This window comes from Peromyscus leucopus, chromosome X, assembly GCF_004664715.2.
Source record: "Peromyscus leucopus breed LL Stock chromosome X, UCI_PerLeu_2.1, whole genome shotgun sequence".
NCBI lineage: Eukaryota > Metazoa > Chordata > Mammalia > Rodentia > Cricetidae > Peromyscus > Peromyscus leucopus.
The window spans coordinates 61,672,616-61,694,479 of record NC_051083.1 but is presented as its reverse complement, the minus strand read 5'-3'; the positions used below and the strand labels follow the sequence as shown (position 1 = coordinate 61,694,479).

Below are 21,864 nucleotides of genomic sequence, written 5' to 3'. Positions count from 1 at the left end.
AGGTTCTTTGAAAACTAAACGTGCAAGTACCATACGATCCAACAACTGCACTCTTGGGCATCTGTCCCAGAGAAATTCAAGCTGAAGTCCACTAAAAATCTGCTAGGCAAATGCCCATTCCAGTATTATTGGTAAAAGTCAAACCCAGCAAACACTACAGATGCCCTCCAATGTGTGAATGGATAAACTTTCTGTGATCAGTCAAGACCACAGAAAACTATGTGGCAAAAGCACCAGGCCGAGCTCTGGGAGTCCAGTTGAAGAGAGGGAAACGGGATTATATGAGCAAGGGGGGTCAAGATCATGATGGGGAAATCTACAGAGACAACTGAACCAAGCTAGTGGGAACTCACAAACTATAGACCAACAGCTGTGGAACCTCCACGGGACTGGACTAGACCATATGCATCCAGGAGACAGTTGTGTAGCTTGGTCTGTTTCAGGGCTCCCTGTCAGTGGAATCAGAATCTATCTCTGGTGTATGAGCTGGCTTTCTGGAGCCCATTACCTATGGTGGGATGCCTTGCTCACCCTTGATGCGGGGGTGGGGGTGGGGGGCTTGGTCCTGCCTCAACTGAATATACCAGGCTTTGCTGTGCCCACACAGAAGGCCTTACCCTTTTGGAGGAGGGGATGGGGGATAGTTTGGGGGACTGAAGGAAGGATGAGAGGGGGATCTGTGATTGGTATGTAAAATGAATAAAAAAAAAAGTAAAAAACTACCCAGCAAAACAAAGGAGGACTATGGTATAAATAAACAGTGAATGAATCCGAATATTGACATTTGTGATGACTCCAATGAGGACGCTCTAGAGCTGTGCTTCTCAACCTTCCTAATGCTCTGACCCTTTAATATTGTTCCTCATGTTGGGGAACCATAAAATTATTTCATTGCTACTTCCTAACTGAAATTTTGCTACTGTTACGAATCTCAATGTAAGTATCTGATATGCAGGAAGTCTGATATACAGCCCCCAAAGGGGTCGTGACCCACAGGTTGAGAACAACTACTCTAGATAATGGTGGCAATGGAAAGAAATCCCTAAAGGTCACATGATGTATGATTGCATTTTCTACCTAATCTTTGTTGAAATGACCTAATTCAAGAAATGGAACAGAGTTGTTATATCATTTGCAGAAAAATAGATCCAAGGGGAGATATTCATATTAAGCAAATTAAGCCAGCCTTAGACAGACAAATATATGTTTCCTCTCACTTGTGATTCCTAGGTTTTATATAGATACATAAAATCATTTATGTATCTATGACATGGAAGTAGAAGTGAAACTTTCCCAAGGGGGACTAATATGAAGGTGGGGAAGAGAGGCCAGGGAGAGAGTATGGGCAATGTATTCAATGTACAACATATATTTGTATGTACCATAGTATAACGCACAATAAATACAGTCAATGAAATAAAACAAAGAAATGGGGGGCCCAGTGAAGTGGCTCAGTGGGAAAAGGAGCTTGCCCCTAAGCCTGATGACCTGAGATCCAGGAAGGAGAGAAGTCGCTCCTGCAAATTGTCCTCTGACTTTCACACCATGGCTTGATTAGGCATATGTGCACAAATAGATAGGGGTTAAACAGGCGTTGGGTAGGCATGGCCTGGTAGTGTGGAAATGCTATTTCATGGCAGTCAGTCTCAGCATCCTGCTTGTGTGTTGTCCTGGATTTCTAACCATAGCAAAAAGTTGGGCAAAGAACACCTGTATTATTTTTGAAATGGCAGGTAACTCTACAAAGATTTAAAAATAAAAATTTAATTATGAGAACAGTGAGTTAGATGCACATCCTGGCACAAGAGGTTCCCAAGACATACATTAAGTGAAAAAAGCGAGGTACAGATCACTGTTTAGTACACCACTGACTGATGTTTGTTTTCAAGTTTCCATGTAAAACCAAGGTCTACACAGGGATGAAGACCCGAAAGAAGGTGAACACTCCACACTGGGAACAGTGGCTACCTCTGGGGAGCAGGGTGACTACAGAGAGGATTTTAAAAGCAGCCAAATTGATTTTGTTTGCAATAAGAATGTATTCATGGGCTAGGGGTGCAGCTCAGTGGCAGAGTGACTGCCTAGCATGACAAGATCCTGGGTTCCATCACCAGTGCTGGAACAACACAAATATTACTGAGAATATATTCATATTATTTGTGTTATAAAAACATCCTGGACACAACTGCAGTGTTGTAGGAATTCACATCTGCCTTGCTCATCTGGATTTGACATGTTTCATCAGCATGGTGGCCAGGGACATAGCTCCCAGCCCCCTGCCCTTTCTGCCCGAAGGAAGTGGCTCTGATCCTTCTCATTTTGAAACAGGCCCACTTGCAGCTGAGGCTAATAACTACTTAAATAATACGCAGCAGACAACAGAGCAACATCCCCTAGAAGGCTATGGTCAACCAAGTGTCGTCCAGCCATAATCCTGGGAACAGCCAAGGCTTCCCCATCTTCAGACCTGAAGACACGGCAGCGGTTGAGCAGCTGAGTAAAGGCTGGATGCCTACAACCCACCACATAAGGCTAAGGACAGGCTCACCTTGGGTGGCCCCAGCCAGTGCATCCTGTCAATTATTTCCTCATTCACCATTTGTTGAGTACCTGCTCTGTGCCAGATGGCAACAATAGCGGTGCTCAACACAAAGTCCTTGCCCTGCTGGAGCTCCTGTTCTACTGGGAGAGCAGGCAATGGACAGGCTGAATGAGAAACTTAGCCGGTGGGTGGCATTAAGTGCTATTATGAACAGCAGCATGGGGAAAGGGTGTGAGGCAATGGGGAATGAGAAGCGCCATTTGAGGAACGTGGCCAGAGAAGGTCTCACTGAGAAAGTGGCACCTCCGTGGAGGTTGGGAATGGAGAAGCCAGCTCCCCAAACAGGCACTTTGCCTGGTCATTTTCTACTTGTTACTCCGTATATCCACCCACTCCCCCCCACCCCACCCCACATCCAGTTTGTTCCTTGTAGCTGACCTGTGCTGGCTTCCTCCACAAGCTCCCTGGCCCTCTGGCTGTGAATCCCGTCCGCCCAGTAGCAGGCACCTGTAAGGACAAGAGAAGAAAAAGGGAATTGGGGTGAGAACATTGCTTTCCGTGCTCTTTCTGGGCAGGGCCTCTGTGACGGCTGTACCCAACTCCTAGGCAAACCTCTGCACACAGAGGGTGGGAAGAAGCCGTTACATTCTTTGTTGTTTAGATTTGGTTTTTTGTTTACGTTTCAGGCAGGATCTTGCTGTGTAGCCCAGGCTGGCCTCAAACTCAAAATCTTTCTGCTTTGGTCTGCTAACCGCTGCTAATCTTAGCCAGGTCAGATTCTCAATAAATTTTATTTTTATTTGCACATATTCGTTGTACAGAACGGTAGATTTTATTACAAAAATTTCACACAGGTATATCATTTGCTTTGCTCCTATTTGCCCATCTGCTCTTATCCTTCCTTTGAAAGTGTTTCTGAGGTGTCCTGCCCCACTAAGATGGCCAGAGCACAAGCCCCAACCCAAGACCAGCATCTTGTTCCTCTCCACGTCATTGTGTGAGTCAACAAGAATTCTCTTGTCAGCAAGATTTCAGAAGGTTTCTGTGTAACAGGAGCATCCTAACACACTGTCACCCATGCAGGAGCATCCTAACACACTGTCACCCATGCAGGAGCATCCTAACACACTGTCACCCGTTCAGGACACACAGCTCTGGGAAGCCCGAAGGGTTCTAGTCTATTCCTGACTCTAGAGTGAGTTCAGAAAACAGCCATCATGGGTTTTCTAGCTATACTGTCCCACCTCAAAGCCAAACCCGTACTGGGGAGTCGGGGTGCGACATGTCATTTTTCCTCCTGCACTGGGCCCCTGGCTGGCACCAGCCACTCTACCTGCATGAGCTAGCCTAACTACATCAACCTCAGAATTCCAAGAAAAGCTGTCCTAATTTGCCCTGTCCAGCTTCCTGTCATTCACAGCTGCCAACAGACAGAAGGCATATATCACCCACTGAGCGAAAGCAATGGACCGCAGTGGGGACAGTGTAGAGGCGACATCTGAAAGAAATTAAAAGACGGGACTGGGGTGGGGTGGGATGGGGTGGGATGGGAGCCTAGGCAAGCACCAGAAGTATCATATACTGGTGAGGTCGCTGAGAGGGAGGGGATGGAAAGCCTGGCCCCAGGCTGCAAGCGCCCACATTTGGGTGTGTTTCAGGACAAAAAATGCCCTGCGAGTTCCTGTGCACACTGCAGATTCTTGGGCTGAACTTGCTGCTTCAAATTCATGAACCCCTAAGCAAAGGCACCCAGCTGGAAAGTGGAAGACAGCACATGATTCTGAGGGCCCATTCCAAAGCTTGAAAAAAAACTGCTGGTCTTTTGTTGACACTTACATAAATCAATCCAAAGAAATGAGCCCCATAGCCAAAGTCAGAAATGCTGGAGATCAATTTGCTGCCAGCCTCTGGGTCTTGGCCCACTCATTAAGGGACGGATAACCTACATTAGAACCCTAGGTCCAACTCTCTCAAGCTGGGTGTCCTTGGGCGATATTCTGAACCTGGCCAGGACCTCAGTTTTCTGATCTAAAAAATGGGCTCATTCTCTACCGCACAGAATCGTAGTAAGGGTCAAATGAGCTCTGTGTGTCACACGTGTCTGGCACAGGCTCTGGAATCCTGGTTGCCCAGAATTTGTCTCTTCTCTCCCTGTGTCCATCTTCCTGGGCAAGAGCCAGTCTTGTGGGGCGAGGCAGTTCTGGGGTGCCAGGGCCTTTGACGTCCTTGAGAGCTCTCTGAGGAGCTTGGCAGCTCTTGTGCCCACGCTTGCTTCTGCTCTTTTCAAAGGGGCATCCTGGTTGGCTGTCACTTGGTCCTAGCAGGACACACTTCTGTGAACTGCTTGCCACCGAAGGGCACTAATGCCCATTAAGAGCTATATACTCGGCTGACCCACCACAGCAGCAGCTTCCACCTCCAGAACCTCAAGTCTTTCTTACCCCACTCTGCGCCCTTTGACTGGGAACTGCTAAAGGGCCTTTTCTGCACACACCCCTCCCGTGCGCCTTTCCTTTTTTATCCTTTCTGCTCATCCTTTTCCCATTCCTCTCTCCCTCTCTGTCCCTGACTTTGGCCCTCCATTGGTCCGTTCCTTCATTGGCTCTTTCAACCCCGCCCCCCACCTAAATATAGTAGTCACAGGGAAACAGCTATGGAGAGTGGCTCAAGTGGACCCCTGGCCCAGGCCAGGCCCAGTTTGGGGCTCATCTATCAGTGTCAGTCTGCACCCTCCCTTTTGTTCCCACTGGGGAGTGAGAGGAGGATGGCAAAGCCAAATGGAGCCCGGATGATGCCCGAAGGCAACTCGCTGGTTAGTAGGGAGACTGACCAGAGAGTGGGGGGGGGGTGGCTGCTTGTCTCAGGGACTAGGGAAGGCTTTTGTAAAGACGAAACACTTCAGTTGAGTCTTGAACCCTGGGCATTCACTCTGCAGTGAGAAAGGTTCAAAGGGCATTGGATAATGGAGGAGAGACGGGCAGTGCAGCCTTTGAGTTTGGTGGCCCTAGAGCAAGGTCTGGGACCAGGGGAAAGCAGGGAGCCCAGAAAAAGTGACTTGGAGCCAGCTGGCCAGAATGACAGGTGACAGGGGGTGGGCCATGGAGGTCAGAAGGCAAGGCTCAGTAGTTAGCACTTGGTAAGTGTTGGCGGGACATGGTAAAAGCCAGGACTTAAGAGAATTTGGCTGAGTGGATGGCTGGCTCAGCCATGGGAAGCCTTGGATTCTAACCCCATCACAACTAAAATGTTATTCCAGAAGGCAGAGAACCAGAAGAGACCAGTCAGGACACTGTTGTCATGGTCCTGACACAAGCTGAAGCACTGGATGAGGATGCTCACCCCAAGAACGTAAGCGAGAGGCAGAGAAGAGACAGCAGGGCCGGCGTGTTGTCTGATGGGCCTGAATCTGCCACTGTTCTTCACCCTTCCCAGTGTGCAGAGGTTCCTCCATCTTGGATTCTTTTTTTTTTTTTTTTTTTTTTTTTTTTTTTTTTTTTTTTTTTTTGGTTTTTCAAGACAGGGTTTCTCTGTGTAGCTTTGTGCCTTTTCCTGCTTTTCCTGGAACTCACTTGGTAGCCCAGGCTGGCCTCGAACTCACAGAGATCCGCCTGGCTCTGCCTCCCGAGTGCTGGGATTAAAGGCGTGCGCCACCACTGCCCAGCCCATCTTGGATTCTTGCTGAGGCCATTTTAGTTTTAACTTGACTTTGAGCTCCTTGATGGAGAATCCTGTGGAAATTTACCCAACTCTGTCCTAGGAACCCGAGGTCAAGATGCCCCAGATAATTTATCTTAGCTTCTGTTAAACTGCCTGCTTGTGCAGACACCACACACACACACACACACACACACACACACACACACACACACACACACACACAGCAACTGCCAAGTGAGATACCAGGAAGCAGATTTGACCTTTAAAAACCCCTTATCCTAAACACTCAAGGCTACACTTGGGTCCCGAATACTTGAGTGTAGTCCCGACTGCTTGGAGTAAAGACTTTCAATTGCTCTGAACTGCGTCTGAGTGCTCATCTCTGATGGGCTCCCTGTACCTTAACCTGTGGCCATTTTAACAGAGCTCAGGCCTCTAGTGCAACTTCTACCATAGTGCATTCCCATCCAGCTCCACCTCCCACCCTCTCACCTGTCCTGGGTTCCAGTTGCCTTTGGGCATTCCCAAGTAATCATCTCGCCACCATGTCCCTAAGTGCCATGCTTATGTTTGCTTATTGGCCCAAATCAAGTTTGGTAGAACCCTGGTCTTGTGGGTTTCTAGGGTCTGACCCAGCAACTAAGGGTCATTTTATACTTTTGGGCCAAACACAACTTGCCAGTTCTATAGCATCAATGTGCTTGTCAACATAGAGGGCTGGCTTAGCATCTCATGGTGGAGAAGCATCTCCTTCTCTTCCTACTGTCAAGTTCCTTGCAGGTGACCTGCAGTCAGAACTTGTCCCTTCTTCACCTGGAAGTATCTGGAGGCATGTCTGGTTGTCACAATGGCTCCAAAGTACAACTGCCATGTCAGGCCAGGAAGTCGGGGCATTGAGTGCCCCACATTTCGAAGGAGAGTCTCACACTGCAAAGAACTGTGTGACCCCAATTGCCAACAGTGCAGTTGCCTCCACACCACACCTCCAAACCACACATGGTTTCACTTTCTGAAGTTTCCCCTACTCACTGGCAACTGTAGTCTAAAAACATAAAGGGGGAAAATTCCAGAAATAACAATTGTTAGTTTTTAAATAACTTTTTTTTTCATTTTCTAGTTATAAGGATCCTGTTTCATTATTAGTTATTGTTAACCTCCTCCTATGACTAGTTTATCAGTTGGGCCTCATCATAGGGTTTTATAAAGGGAAAAACAATTGAGATACCCACTAGATGTCTTGGAGGCGATACCCCCATGGATTAGGGGGCAACTCGAACTGTGAGTTCAAACTCCCTGAGACTGTTCTTGTCTGTCCTCCTTGTCTAGCACAGGAGGGTGTGCACTAAGTGTTTAATAAATCATCTCATGGCTTCATTCTAGCACGCTGCTCAGTGCTAGAGACAGAGAGACAAACAGGCCCAGACAGTGCCTTTATATCCAGGCCGGCCTTAGCTGCCTGCTAAGGTAATCCTAAAACCCCCAGCATGCTTCACTTCCATCACTGGCTCCCGCCTAGCAAGCTAAATGCTGAACTACAAAAATCATCCATTCATTTGTCCAGCCTCTAGGAGCCCCTGAAAAGTTCAAAGTAGTGCTCAGCCATGATCTTGTGTATTTCAGCAGAGCAGAGGAGGCCTGGGTGGGGGCTGGTCGTTGAGGTGGTGCCTGAGACGTTCCTGCCCGGCTCAGACAGTCTCTGGGGACTGGGGGGCTGCTGGGGATGGAAATATACACCACATGGCCTGAACTGCGGGGCCAGCCCCAAACACTTCCAGATGGGTTTATTTATAACTCCCTAAACAGAGGCAGCACTTGCCTCTCTCCGCCTCAGTCCCCTCCCCACTGCTGAACTGGGCCCGGCCGCCCCTCTCCACTCCGGAAACCAGCAGGAGACAGGGAATGTGCAGCAAGTGGCTACATCCCGGCTCCGTACGGTCCGAGCTCCAGGTCGCCACTGTCCCCTAGGTGGCAGCAATAGCCCACTGTGTAGGTGTGCCTGCTGAACCTGGCCATCATCATCATGCCCACCTGGTCCATGTGGCCACTCAGAGAATGGCTGCCGAGGAGGTGGGGTGAGTCACAGCCACGGGCGACAAGTCGCCTTTCCAGGCCTGCTTCCACCGCGGAGGAAAGCCAAGGCACAGCCAGGTCGCCTTCTCATCCTTTGTCTCTCTGGGACATTCTGAGTCTCCACCACCTCCTGCTGATACTGCTTTTCACAATATCGACTTTGAAAGGTTTGGGAGCCTGGCATTTTCCAACTCTGACTCTTTTCGCAAGCAGGAGGCAGCTGAGAGAGGCCGAGCAATGTGCCTAAGGTCACACAGCAGTTTAACAGCGGAGACAGAAGAGGACAATCCAGGCCTGCCCCTGATGCCACTAACCTCCTAAATTCCACTCTCTTCCTGGGCATCAAGTGGGGCTGGTCGGGCGGTATGCTCGCTCTGCGTGGAGCACATGCTGGCGCTGTCATTTACTCCCTGGGTGACCTTTGATGAGCTATTCTTCCTCTCTTTCCTCAGGTTCTTCATCTTTCTTTGAAGGATTAAAGAACTAATGAATTTAAATATCTTAGACTGGCGCTGGGCTCACGGGGAGCCCTCAAGAAGGAATGATGGGATAGGGCTAGAATAGCTCAGATACAGCATTTGTTCAGCATGTGTGAAGTCTGAGTTCCAACCCTAGCAACACACACACACACACACACACACACACACACACACACACACACACACACACACACAGAGCCCGAGTAAGGAATACAATAGTTTGTTTAGTTGCATCACTACAGAGCTTAACCTTTTGTGTCTTGATATACAGGCGAACATGACACTGCGCCCTCTCACACAGAAAGAGGTAAACCATGTGATCATAAAGAGACTGAGTGGCCCGCTAAGGCTGTGGACCAGAGGAGGTACTTGGCCATGGAGTCTGACTTCCCATAGAGTCTGAAGAAGGAAATCTCTTAGCGGAGCTTCTGGCTTCCTCACTCCATCCTGACCTACCTTTCCCCCACCACGGCTGGCCTGGAGCTCTTGGTCCAGAGGTCTAGTGCACGCACCCAGCTGGGCGGGCACATTTTGGCGACGCTGAAATGGGTCTGTGGACAATGTCAGGTGTTGAGGAACCCCTTGGCCCTGGGCCTGAGGTCTTCCTACGTACTTCCTTTCTTAGCTATGGCCGGAGCTGGAGGTGACTAGAGGGGACAGGGTGGCAAAGAAAGCAGACAAAGCTTCCAGAGGAAAGTTCCTCGATGCGGTATGGTACATCTGCCACAACAGCTACTCACAGCCCAAGTCTGTCAGACCCAGCCCTCTGCATCCAAGGGTCCAGACGAGTTCTCCCGCAGCTGTTTGGCAACACATGACACCAGACTTCTGCCCCAGTGGGAGCCCCTGGCATCACACATTCCTTCCTGCTTGCTGCTGGACAATTAGCCACGCATAATTTCTCGGTTTTCCCACCCCACACTGCACGTCAGTGACAGCATGAGGGAGTATCAAGCTCTGAGCACGCACAGGCAAGGAGACCGCTGGCGAGTCTGTCAATTGGATGTGACTCATCAGATGGGCCCTAAATCCCCACAGTCATTTGGCTTCATCTGTTCTCACCTTTTCAGGGGCCACTGGGACGCTTGGAGTTCCTGAGGGTGCGGGAGGCGCAGAGCAGGTGTGTGACACATGCCTGATCTCTGTCTAAGCAAAAAGAACTCTCAGAGTCTGTGCACAGGGGCAGCTCGTCTCCATCTCTAGAAGTTTCTTTATACAACAAAGGCTTTGGCCTTGATTACAGAAACTGTCAGTTCTGCAGCTCCCGCCCTACTGTGTGGTCTCTCTGAACTGCGGTTTTCCCCTGTGACGTGGGAGCAATATTACCTCTTGCATGGTGTTGCTCCAACTCAGGGGTATGAGGTTCTCTCAATAAACATTACTTTTATAATGCCTTCCTGCGTTGCGAAAGTAAATCCATATACAATCTAAAATCACCTAGAGGCACACATGTGGTATACAGACATACACGTAGGCAAACATCCATATACATAAAATGAAAAAAAAAATCACCTAGAGGAAAATTGTTTCATCTCTCAGTGTTGATGGAACACTGTGCTGTGTCTGTACCAGTATGAGAGAAACACATTCCAAGAGTTTCATATATACATAAGAGATTTGATATATGTGGGAACTTAGGCATGAATGAAATGGTTCAGATAACTCAAGAGCTAAGCAGAGAAGAGTGAAGAAAGGTGAAGGAATACAGGAAGGAGTGGTGAGGACTGTGAAGAGCTGGAAGGGGAAGCCACCAGCCCAATCCAGCTACCCACTGTCCGTGGAAATGTAGATCTAAATTTTTCCATTTTTCAAAAGGAGCCAGAAACCCATGCCACATGGAAAGATTACTAATTATGCTGGGACACAATCTGTGGCTACTAGTTAAGCCCATGGTCACCAGTTTGTGGCTTCTCCATAAGATGAAAGACACATTTATCAAAATAAAGTGCTACTAACAGAAAAGGAGCAAACCAACCCCCACACTTATCCTCTGACCTCCACATGTGCCCTGTAGCACATGTGTGTATGTGCACACTTGCATGTACACAAATAACTGTGAAAAAAAGTAAATAAAAATTTTTTTAAGCAAGCCCGTATCAAGGAGCGATTCAGGCTGAGCCTCAAAGGATGGGTATGAATTTGGCAAATAGAACGGAAGAGCTTTCGGCAAGATCAAGGGGTGGTGTGATGTGTCTGTCTGTCACGTTCTGGGAGCACAAGCGACTTCGACCACAGTCTCAGCAGGTGAAATTTCTCATGACAGGAACCAGGAAGCACAGTGGGATGGAATGGGGAAAGATGAGCAACTGGTGCTTCGAGGGCTTGAGCTGAAAGGGCAGGCAGCGGGACCCTGAGCACAGACAGACTGACTGTGCCTTTGGCAAGATCGGGGAAGGACACTTTGGAGGGTCAGGACCCTTTCAAGAAGAGGGTGATATGGAAACCTAGGGAGAAAGAAAATGCAGAAGGCCTGACCCTGGTCGGTGACGAGAAAGCAGGCTCAGAATGTGGGCCCAGGTCAAGGGCAATGCAGTAAAGCCCAGTACAGTGGTCAGAAGTCCCCACCCTGCTCCTGGGGCTGGAGAAAGGAAGGAACAGGCAGGGGACTTCAGAAAGCCAGAAACACACGAAACTACAGGAAAGTATGTGCAACACACTTTAGTAAGAACACAGGAAAAACACATGCCCAAGGCCTAGGAGTATAGATCAGCCATAGACTGGGGACTTGGCCTGAGATCCTGGGTTAAGGACTACCTGAAACGACAGGTGCTTGTATTGTTATTTATTATGTATACCTATAACATGTATTTCTCCGGGATCAGAAGTTCCAGGCATTGGACAGTTGTTCTCCTGCAAAACAACTGACAAAAGCATCTTAGAGGGCTGTGAGCACGAGTGGGGAGTCAGGGCTGTGTGCACGAGGGGGGAGTCAGGGCTGTGAGCACGAGGGGGGAGTCAGGGCTGTGAGCACGAGTGGGGAGTCAGGGCTGTGAGCACGAGCGGGGAGTCAGGGCTGTGAGCACTAGCGGGGAGTCAGGGCTGTGAGCACGAGGGGGAGTCAGGGCTGTGAGCATGCAGGGATTGGGAGAATGAAGTGGCTCTCCCACACTAAAGCAAGAGGCAGTGTGGAGAAGAGTCACAGATAAGGAGGTGGGCAGAACCCAGGCCACAACAGTGCCTGGCACCTAATCCCCAGAACCTGGCCGAGTTGCTTCACAGGGCAAAGGAGAGTAAGGCTCACAAGTGGTAAGAGCGTTCCTAAGCAGTTGCCCGTGACAGAAAGGAGATCTTTCTAAAGGGAGGGAGAGAGGCAAGGCGGAGGCTCATGTGAGGACAGAAACAGAGCCAGAGATGGGATGCAACAAAAACTGGACCAGCTGTGGCTGCTTCTGAATCCGAGGACTGTATAAGCAACCTCTAGAAGCTGGGAAAGACAGATTCTTCCCTAGAACCTTTCGACACAGCTTTAGGCCTGCTCCACAGGAGGGAATCCAGGTCTGGTATTGGAAACCTGGTGAAAGCCTGTGACTGGGGAGGACATAGGTCCTAGTGAGGAAGCTACTGCGACTGTTTCGCTAAATGGACAGATGTGCCCATCAAACAGCCTTCTAAATAATTATGTTTATCCCTATAGATTAATCTGTGATCAGCTTTGGTCAGAGAAGCTTCTTTCTACAGTGGTCAGTGGTGACTGAAGAGAATCATAACTGGTCAAAGGGATGAGAATAAGTGACGGTTTTGCCGTAAATAGATCATTTGTATCCCCTCCTCCAAGGCTCAGGGAACATTCTAGAAGAAGGCACATAAAGAATGGAAAAGCTGGAGCATGGGGAAAGTGCTGGAAAATGCTGTCTTAGAACATGGTACAGCTGTTAGGCCCTTGATCTTACACAGTTGCCATTACTGGCATAAGATCTACACAAGATTGGGCCTGTCAGCATCCTATCAGGGGAGGACAAAAGGCTGAAAGGCACCCTCCTGGGACCTACAGGCAGAAAATGGTACTTCTAGGGCAGGGGATCATGAGGCTCCCCACTTCCTTGAAAATAAATGGCACTTAATAGTCTCTGGGAGAGGGAGAGATTTTCTTCAGTAGTGTAGCCACTGGTAAGTGTAAGAACCCTGAGAGCAATCCCAATGAAACCCTTTGGGTCATCAAAAACGAACAAAACAGAAACCTGAAAGCAGAAGAGGGATTGGGTTGGGGAGGAGGAAAGAGATAAGCAGGAATGGGAGGGAACAGAAGAAAGTAAGGGGGGATTATGATAAAAGTACATTATATGTATTACATGTGACCATGCAATAATGGAAGCTATCACTATGTATACAAAACAAATGCTAACGAAAACAACAACCTAGGTCCAGTGAGATGGCTCAGTGAGCAAACCACTTGCCACACAAGTATGAGGACCAAGGTTCAGATCTCTTTGGACTTCTGACCTCCAGATCCATAAGGTAATAGCTTGTGTTGTCTTAAACTGCTACATTTATGGTAACTTGTTATAGCAGCAACAAAATTGCTGCTAACAAAAGTTAGGAGACCAGAATGGTGGCGCATGCCTTTAAACCAAGCACTCAGAAGGCAGAGGCAGGTGGATCTCTGTGAGTTCGAGGCCAACGTGGTCTGTAAAACAAGTTCCAGGACAGTCAGGGCTACACAGAGGAACCATATCTTGAAAAACCCACCAACCAACAAACAAACAAAAAACAAACAAAAAAACCTCCAAAACTAAGAATTGGCTTTTGATGCAGGCATAAGTAGATAAGTGTTTTATCCCTGGCCTCCACACTTAACCTCTTTGGGTCTCAATAGTCCATTTGTAAAATGGAGACCACAATGCTTTCACACAGTTGAGCCATAGAGCAACCTAGGTCTCCAATAACTTTGTATTATAGAGGGATGATGTGGCCTGGCACAGAGGAGGTTCTTTTCCTCAATACAGTAGAGAACAAAGTGAGTCCTTGGGATCAGTGATGTCCTTAAAAAAAAAGTTCAGCACTGGGTTCTCAAAACCATGTGGCTAAACATGGCTAAGCACTACACATTTACTTATATAAGATAATAAAGCACACAATTTTCGAACAGTGATAAGCTAGGTCTTCTTTATCACAGCTTCCATATGGCCAATTGATTCTTGAATAGTGCTTTCATTGCTCTTGCTGACCCCTTGTATCCAAGGTCAAACTCTGGTTGCGGTAGAAAGACAAGTGTACTTCCTATGTGAAAGGTAGATAATTCAGTCACGTTCATGAGGGAGAAGAAAGTGAACCAGTAAAGAAGCGTTAGACCCTCACTGATTCTTCCTCACGTGAACTTCTTTGTTGAATCATAAGACTTACTGAAAGCATAGTTCCTCAGTTATTCGTGTGCTACTTACGAAGTCAACAGCAACAGACACATCACATTTGCAAGGTTCATGTAAGTTAGGAACGTTTTCTCCTTCCTCCCTCCCTGCCTCTTCCCTCCCTCCCTCCCTCCTTTCCTTCCTTCTCTTCGTTACTTTCCTTTATCCTCCCCTCCTCCTTTCTTCTTCCTTCCTCTTCCCTTCCCTTTCCTCCCCCAACTCTCATTCTGGGGACCTCTTGCATGCTAAGCCCATGCAGTCCCTACCACTTTCTTAAGCCTACAGTACAATGTCCAAAACAATAACCCAAGGCTGGATTGGTGGCACTTACAGATTTCCATTTTGGCTCATTTCAGGCTTCCAAAGTGACATTAATTTGGCATAAAGTGGGAGAAGATATGGTGCAGTATGCCATGCATATGCAAGAGATGGCAGGAAGTGCAAGGGCATTGATTAACATGGAAAGGAATTGGAGGATTGGGAGGTGAAAAGTTGTATTTACCACCTTTATTTTTGACACCATTTATTTAATTATATGTTTATAGACTTTAGTATGTTTGCTTAACAGTTTATTTTAGAAGTCCAGGATAATTCTAGACTTGCAAATCTCTTTGCTGTTCTGTTTCTTCCCTGTGTACCCTTCCCTAAGCTCCCCGTTATGCCGACATCTCACATAATTCCAAAGCCCTTGTGGAAACTAGGAAATTAGCCTTGGCGCCGCACTGAGATGCACTGCAGTACGAAGTTCCTGGGCCTGACCCAGTTTCCCTACAGTCTCCTTCTGCTCTAGGATCCACTCCCGGATCCCATATTGCATAGTTTTGGTCATTTCTTTGGTTGACTGTCCCTTAGTTCCAGTTTGTTTTCTGTTTTCTGGTGTAATTTTTAAAGATGGGATGCTTACCATTTGGCTCACACATTCCTAAATATTTAACAGTTGGCTGTCACAGACCACTACAAACTAGTTCCAGAAAACCACCCAAAGAAAAGCTGGCAAACAGTTCATTGATGTCGTTGTTTTTCCCTGTTGAGTCCACTTTCTGTGCTGAGGGTTGATAAGCTAGGGCTTTCCGCATGTAAGGTAAAATCTCCAGTGAGCTAGGTCCCCAGCCCTCTTCCTGCACATATTTGTTGGGTGTCTTCTAAGGGTCAGTGCCGGATGACAAAATAGTCCTTGCCACCGAGAAACATCACAGGTTAGGAGAGGTGTCAGCTGTAACAGACAAAACCCATAGAGTGATCGAGGCTAGGATGGAGGGCACAGAATGTGCTAGAATGTTCAGAGGATGGAGGGATCAACCCTGCCTGGGGAAGAAAAAGGCTTTACAGAGCAACACTAAAAGATAGCCAAGAGTTTCCAGGGAGGTGGAAGGAGGCCCAGGGAGGCTTCTCGTGTGGAATGAAAGGTAAGCTGGGCATCCGGGCATGACTGAGACTGACCCAGTCTGCTGAGGAAGCACAGGACACTGCAGTCACCCATTTCTTCCTTCATTCAATAAGCATTTCCTAGCTGCCCACTCTCTACTGAGCGTGTAAAGAATAAGGGCGCTCAACCTGGGCTGTGATGGCGCCTGTGTTGTCATGAAAGGTGAGATGGATTCTATCCATGTGAAGGAGCAGGACTCATGGACGCTAAGTATAGCCTGCGGTGCGGAGGACTTACAGTCAGTCATCTCCCTGACAAGACTGGACAACCTCCAAGGAAGCTGGAAAGCAGCTAATTGTTGCTTAACCTCACCCAACCGCCGCTCTTGCTAGAGGCCACTCAGTACCAGGACCTTCCTGCATACGTAACCCATGTTCATGAGCTCCCTCTCTCCAGCCCTTCACACCTAGACCCCTGTCACCAGACCACTGGCATGCTCTAGCCTTCCACAACACACTGCGTTTCTTTATAACATTTACTGCTTCTATTACATGGTAAGTTTGAGGCTAGCCTGGGCTACAGGAGACTTGGTTTCAAATAAAAAAAAATAGAAACCTTTTCCTCTCACTGTCTTCCCTCAATTTCAAAAGGCTCAGGACTCGGCCTGTGGGGTATTTGGGACATATTCATAGAATGGATGCTAAAAATCAAGTTTTCAAGGCTGCATTCCTAATCTTCTATGGCCCAACCATCCTCCCTCAATTATGAGTCTGTTGCCTACTCCTTCAGCTTGAACCCTTTCACAGAATAACACTGACATGAACCAAATTCAGAATGCTCTTCTTGGAGGCCTGTGAAAATGTGAAAACTCACACGACAGTAATTGACATCTTTGGTGCCGACTAAGAGCCAGCACCCATCCTAAGTCATGTGCATGTGTAGTAAGTATGGACCGAGTACTCGATACCCAGCATGCCATGCTGACACAGAGATACAGGCCTGAGTGAAAGAGAAAAGTCTCTGCTTTTCGAGAGCAGTACCATTTTAAGGCAAGGGACCTCGCGTGTAGAGATTGATAACGTGCCCAATACCCACACCGCTGTGGAATGTCAGAGTGAGGAAGAGTGGACCCTGCACCTGCATTCTTATCAACCAGACAACTGTGTCTTTGGAAGTGTTACGGGGATGTGCTTGGAAAACTCAGTGACACGTTTGAGCTCTTGTTCCTCGTGGGAGCACGGTGTGTTCTGGAGGCAGGAAAACATCTGGGCCACGACCTTGAGACTACATGGTGGACAGGGCTCTTGGGGGTAGACTTTAGCACATCTAGGCCAGGAGAGCGCTAGCTATGCATGCTAAGACTCCGGAGTCCCATTGGTTCCTGCTGGAGGCTGCAGATTTAGACCCGTGAGGAGGGAGGAGGCCTCTTCTTCACTGCGTGCATTTAGTGCTTTTTGCTTTTGGTTACTGTCACTGTTTTCGGTAGAATTTTATCCTAGTCTCCTATCAGTTGCGTTTGTGCTGACCCCACCCTGCCCCGCCCCGCCCCTTGCCTAGTCCTCCTATTCAGCAGAACAAAGGAAAAGTTTGGCCAACCCCCACTGGGCTTTTCTGGTTTTCTGTTTCTACTGCAACAAAGAACAGCTCACTAAGTACTCTCCGATCCTCCTCGATCCTTGGAATGAGAAAGGAAAACAGTTCATCACCTAGAGTAACCTGCCCCCCCCAACCCCCGAAACTGGCCTTAGGAAGTCCAGCATTCCTGGTGGGGCTAGGCAGGAAAGGTACCTCCCTTCTGCTCAGCCTCAGGGAGCCGGTGGGATAATGATGACTTCCATCTGGCCTGGCCTGCGTTCCCTCCCCTAGGCTCCACCTGCAGCCTACATAGAGCCAAAGAAAGAATGGAGCATTCTCTCTCTCTCTCTCTCTCTCTCTCTCTCTCTCTCTCTCTCTCTCTCTCTCTCTCTCTCTCTCATAGCTCCAGCCTAGACATTGGTGAGTGTCTGGTGATTTCTACAGAAGAAGGAAGAGGTTCGTGTGGGACCTCAACTAAGCCTGTGTTCTCTGAGAAACGGTCCTAAGGACACCGCTTTCGTGCAGTTACAGTGAGTACTAAATCCTGACGACAGGTGCTTGGTACACTGTAAGCTCCAGTGGCCCACCTGAGCAGTAGACATGGTGGCATGCTGGCTCTGAGAAGTGGGCTGGGATGTCACCCCACCACTGGCCTCTCCCAGACCGTTGCCCCCCGTGTGAGGCCACCTGGCCAGAGCCAAGCCCACTTCAGAAAACACGGCCGGCTCGTCTGAATGCAGCAGCCGGGCAGCCCTTTTCCCATTCTTATTTGAACAGCTGTAATGGAGTATTATTTAGAGATGTAGGGCGAAGATAAGACTGTGTTTTAGAAGAGGCCAAGAAAGAAACTGGGAATCATAGGAGTGGCGACCTCTGCCTTCTGTCTTGGAGCCTGAGTAGCAAGGCCAGTTGGTCAGCTGCTCATCTCACCTCTGAAAGACTCAAAACACTGTTTGTTTATTTGTTTATTTTTGCAGCACTGGGGATTGAATGTAGGGCTCTGTGTATGCTTGGCAAATGCTTTACAACTGAGCTACAATTTTAGTCTCTTTCTTTAGTTGTTATTTTAAGGCGAGGTCTTTCTCAATTGTCCAGGCTGGCCTCGAGCTCACTCTCAATCCCACCCAGTCCAGGTAGGCCTTAAACTTTCTATCTTTGTTTTGTAGTGCCGGGGATGAAATCCAGGGCTTCATACATGCTAAGCAGGTACCCTGCCACTGAGCTATGCCCTACCGTAATTAGTTAAGAATTAATGAGTTTGTGTGTGTGTGTGTGTGTGTGTGTGTGAGAGAGAGAGAGAGAGAGAGAGAGAGAGAGAGAGAGAGAGAGAAAAAAAAAAAAAAAAAAAAGAGAGAGAAGAGAAGAGAGAGAGAGAGAGAGAGAGACTCCCCATTCTTCTGCTCATCTGTTCAATAAGTCCTTGCTGAGTAGTCTCTATGTGCCTGACACCATCCAAACCATAGATAGGAAGAGCTAGCAGAAAGTAATAACAGTTAAGATCCAGGGTAGACTCTGCCAGAAGATCCCACAGTATGCTTGGAGATCTCCAGGTGAGTGATGAGAGCCAGGCCACAGACCATAACTGTGGCAACATGTAATTTGGCTCCAGATATATTTTGGAGGTGGAAACAACATGATTTGACTGTGGAAGACGGGAGAGAGGAACCCAGGAGATTTGGATTCTGAGCGATTGGAAAGCTCAGGTTGACATTAACAGTGATGGGGAGGTCTGTAGCAACAATGGAAGACAAAGCCAAGAGTTTGTTTTTAAAAATGTCGACTTTGCAATGCCCAAATGGGCACTGAGGGTAGATGCCCATGGGAGCCAGGCACCATGAAGTGGTGAGCTGAGTCCCCAGGAGTGGCTGTGGCAGCCGCTTCTCACATCCCTCCCCTCTGCTGCTAACCCTGAGGGGCTGTAGGCCTTTGGTAGGTGGGACCCACTGCAGGGAAGTTAGGTCACTGGAGATGTGCCCTTAAAGGGTTATTGGGACCCTGCCCCTCAGCTCCTGGCTTAGCTTCTTGGCCACATTAAGGTTCCTTCCCATCAGCATGTTCTGCCTTGACACAGACTCAGAGCAAGGAGAGCAGCCAACCATGCGCTAAAAACCTCTTAAATCATCGGCCCAAATACCTTCCCCCTTATAAGTCCCCCTTATAAAATAAATTGCAAGCATTTGTCACAAAGACAGAAAGCTCACCAGCACATCTTCACACCGCGCCCATTCTGCAGGTCTGGATTGAGCAAGTCTAGGCACTGGGGATCCGGCACCCTAGTGCGGTGCGTTTCTTTCCACTGTCCCTTCTATCCATCTGACACATACAGGCCCCAGTATGGAACTTTGAAAGCCAAGGTCAGATTGACCTGTCACTGCCCTTTAGCCTTCCAGTTGGCTCCTTACTGCCTTCAGAGGAAAAACGGCCAAGATCCACAGCATGGCCCACCAGGCCCCAAAAGATTCGCCTCACTTCCTACCACTCCCAGTCCTCCATTCCTCACACACCCATCACAGGGCTGCTCGCCAATGCCTGAGCATGCCATTGCTTTCCAGAACTCTCGGCATCTGCCCAAGATTCCCCAGGCCAGGAAAGCCCTGTGTGTTCCTCAGCTGGGTTCACTTGCTTTTCATTCTATTGGCCGTGACCATCTGTCTCCTTCCTCTATTTCCAACCTCGGGGCTGCCTCTCTCGGGGAGTTCTGTGTGAGCTTTACACATAAGAGTCATCGCTTGCTCTCTGTTTCTCTCCCTACTGGGCTAGCTACTTCTTAAGGGCAGGTATTGTATTTTAAATTTCTTCTATGCAACCGAGCACTGCCCTTGCCAATGAAGTCAACAAAGGTATGTTGAAAGTCAGGCCTGGTGATGTGTGCCAGTAATCCTAGCCATGTGTGACGCTGAGGTGGGGTGTCATTTGGGTCCAGGAGTTCAAGACCAGCTTATACAACACACTGTGATGGCCTCAAACTTGCCATCCTCTTGCCTCAGCCTCCCCAGTGTGAGGACTACAGGTGTATGTGAGACACCATCTCTTTATAAAGTTTATTGAATGGATGAATGAATGTTCACCTGTATTTCAGTACAGATAAGAAGAGATTGGAGAAAAAAGTGTTTGTCTCAAGGAAGGAGTTAGAGAAAGTGATGCAGAGATACCATTGGAGCTGGGTTTAGAAGACTCAAGAAAACAATTCAGGGTGGACGAGATGGCTTAGTGGTTAAGAGTGCTTGCTGATCTTCTGGAGGACCTGAGTCCTGTTCCCAGCACCTACAATGGGGGCAGGGGACAACTCATAATGTCCTGTAACTCCAGCTCCCGGGGGATCCGACACCCTTTTCTGCCCTCTTTAGACACTCATACACACAGAACATACTCTCCCCCACATACACATAAATTAAAAAAAAAAAAAAACCTTTTAAAAAGAAAACAGTTCACCGAGCAAAAAGAATTCTTAGAGATGTGCAACCCAGTATTGCTTTTCACATCAGTCACAAACTGGCAGCAAGGAGGCTGAATATGGCTCGCAGATGCTTTGGGCTTGGCCTTCTTTCCCCTGCACAGGGTTTTCAAGAATAATGCGAGGAGACGGGCGTTGTGGCTGGTCATACCACAAGTTGTCCCAGACTTGGCCGACTCCTACCCACATGCTATTTGCCAGGGCTGGCTGGGGTGGGAAGTGTGGCATCCCCAGGCCAGGCAAGTCCAGGGCCTTCTTGCTGGACCCAAGTCTTGCTGCTTAAGGGATGCTGTCCTTGGCTTGCTTACATAGAGTCCTCGTATAACGGATGCCTTCACCATCGAGGGTGGCCAGTTAGTTGCCTAGCAGCCGCAAGGATGAAGAGCCAAGTGTCTATTAGCTCCTGTATCAAACCCTCTCAGATATCCCTGGTAGGAAGTGATGGGGAAGATGGGCCGGGCATGGGCAGCAGTTGCAGAGCCCAGGATTTCTCTGAACCCTTAAGATGCTCTGAACTCTTAGTACTGAAAAGAGAGACAATGGGACTCCGAAATCCCTCCCAGAGCTCCTAGCTCAGCAAGCGACTACATTTCGGCAAGCAGCCTAGACAGGTGATGATGAGATTAGCCTTAGTTGCAGAAACTTGAGTATGTCTGCCACTAAGATCCTGGCCTCAGGAACTCCTCTACTCCCTCTGCAGAGAAACAGCACTTTTAGGGTCCCGGGGACACCCGAGTGTGTCAGGATTGGCATAGGTCAGTGTGTGGGTTTCTGTGGCTTCCAATGAGCACACTGCAAGTTAGCTGGAGGAGGCCAGGACACCTCGGTGGGTCTGCCCCTGCCAGGCACAGGCCTGGCTGCCAGTTCCTGCTGCTGCCACTGAGCTGCCACTGGGTCCTTTGGCCTTGTCCCTAGCTACCCCATCACTGCCAGGGCATCGTGATTTCAAGCTGTTCAGAATAAATCCGCACCCGGCAGCTACAGGCAGATTCCCCAACCACGTCACAAGCACACACAGCACAACCTCAGTTGAGTCCTGTCTCCACACACCCTCTTTCCTTCGTTTTTTTTTTTTTCTGATCTTTGGTCATGACCACAACCAAGCCTTGCCCACCGAGCATCTAGCATCCTTTAGCACCTGACAGCCCCACCACCCAAGCGCTGGTTACTTTCTGCCATCATCACTCCGAAGTCTGTCACTCGGTGCCCGGTTGCCACGAGTGGGCTGTAGCCATGCAAAAGAAACCCATCCCCAACAATTGTGTCAAAACATTTCCCCGGGACTTTGTCATGTGCTCCGTGAAGCTGCTTTACAAAACTTACCTTCTCCCTTCTATCTGACGCTGACAAACAGGACTACGGGAGAGTTGTGTCCT

At 48.6% G+C, this 21,864-nt stretch overlaps 1 protein-coding gene across 1 annotated transcript in view; it reads right to left on the bottom strand.

Annotated features, from left to right (window-relative positions):
* Positions 1-2,461: 2,461 nt before the first annotated feature.
* LOC119086605 (NHS-like protein 2) overlaps positions 2,462-21,864 on the bottom strand; it is a 101,644-nt gene continuing 82,241 nt past the window's right edge. Inside the window, exons 2-4 of the mRNA XM_037198779.1 lie at positions 2,951-3,049; positions 2,549-2,682; positions 2,462-2,467 (exon numbers count right to left, since the gene is read on the bottom strand). Coding sequence (XP_037054674.1) covers positions 2,462-2,467; positions 2,549-2,682; positions 2,951-3,049 — 239 coding nt within the window. The remainder of the gene's footprint in view (positions 2,468-2,548; positions 2,683-2,950; positions 3,050-21,864) is intronic.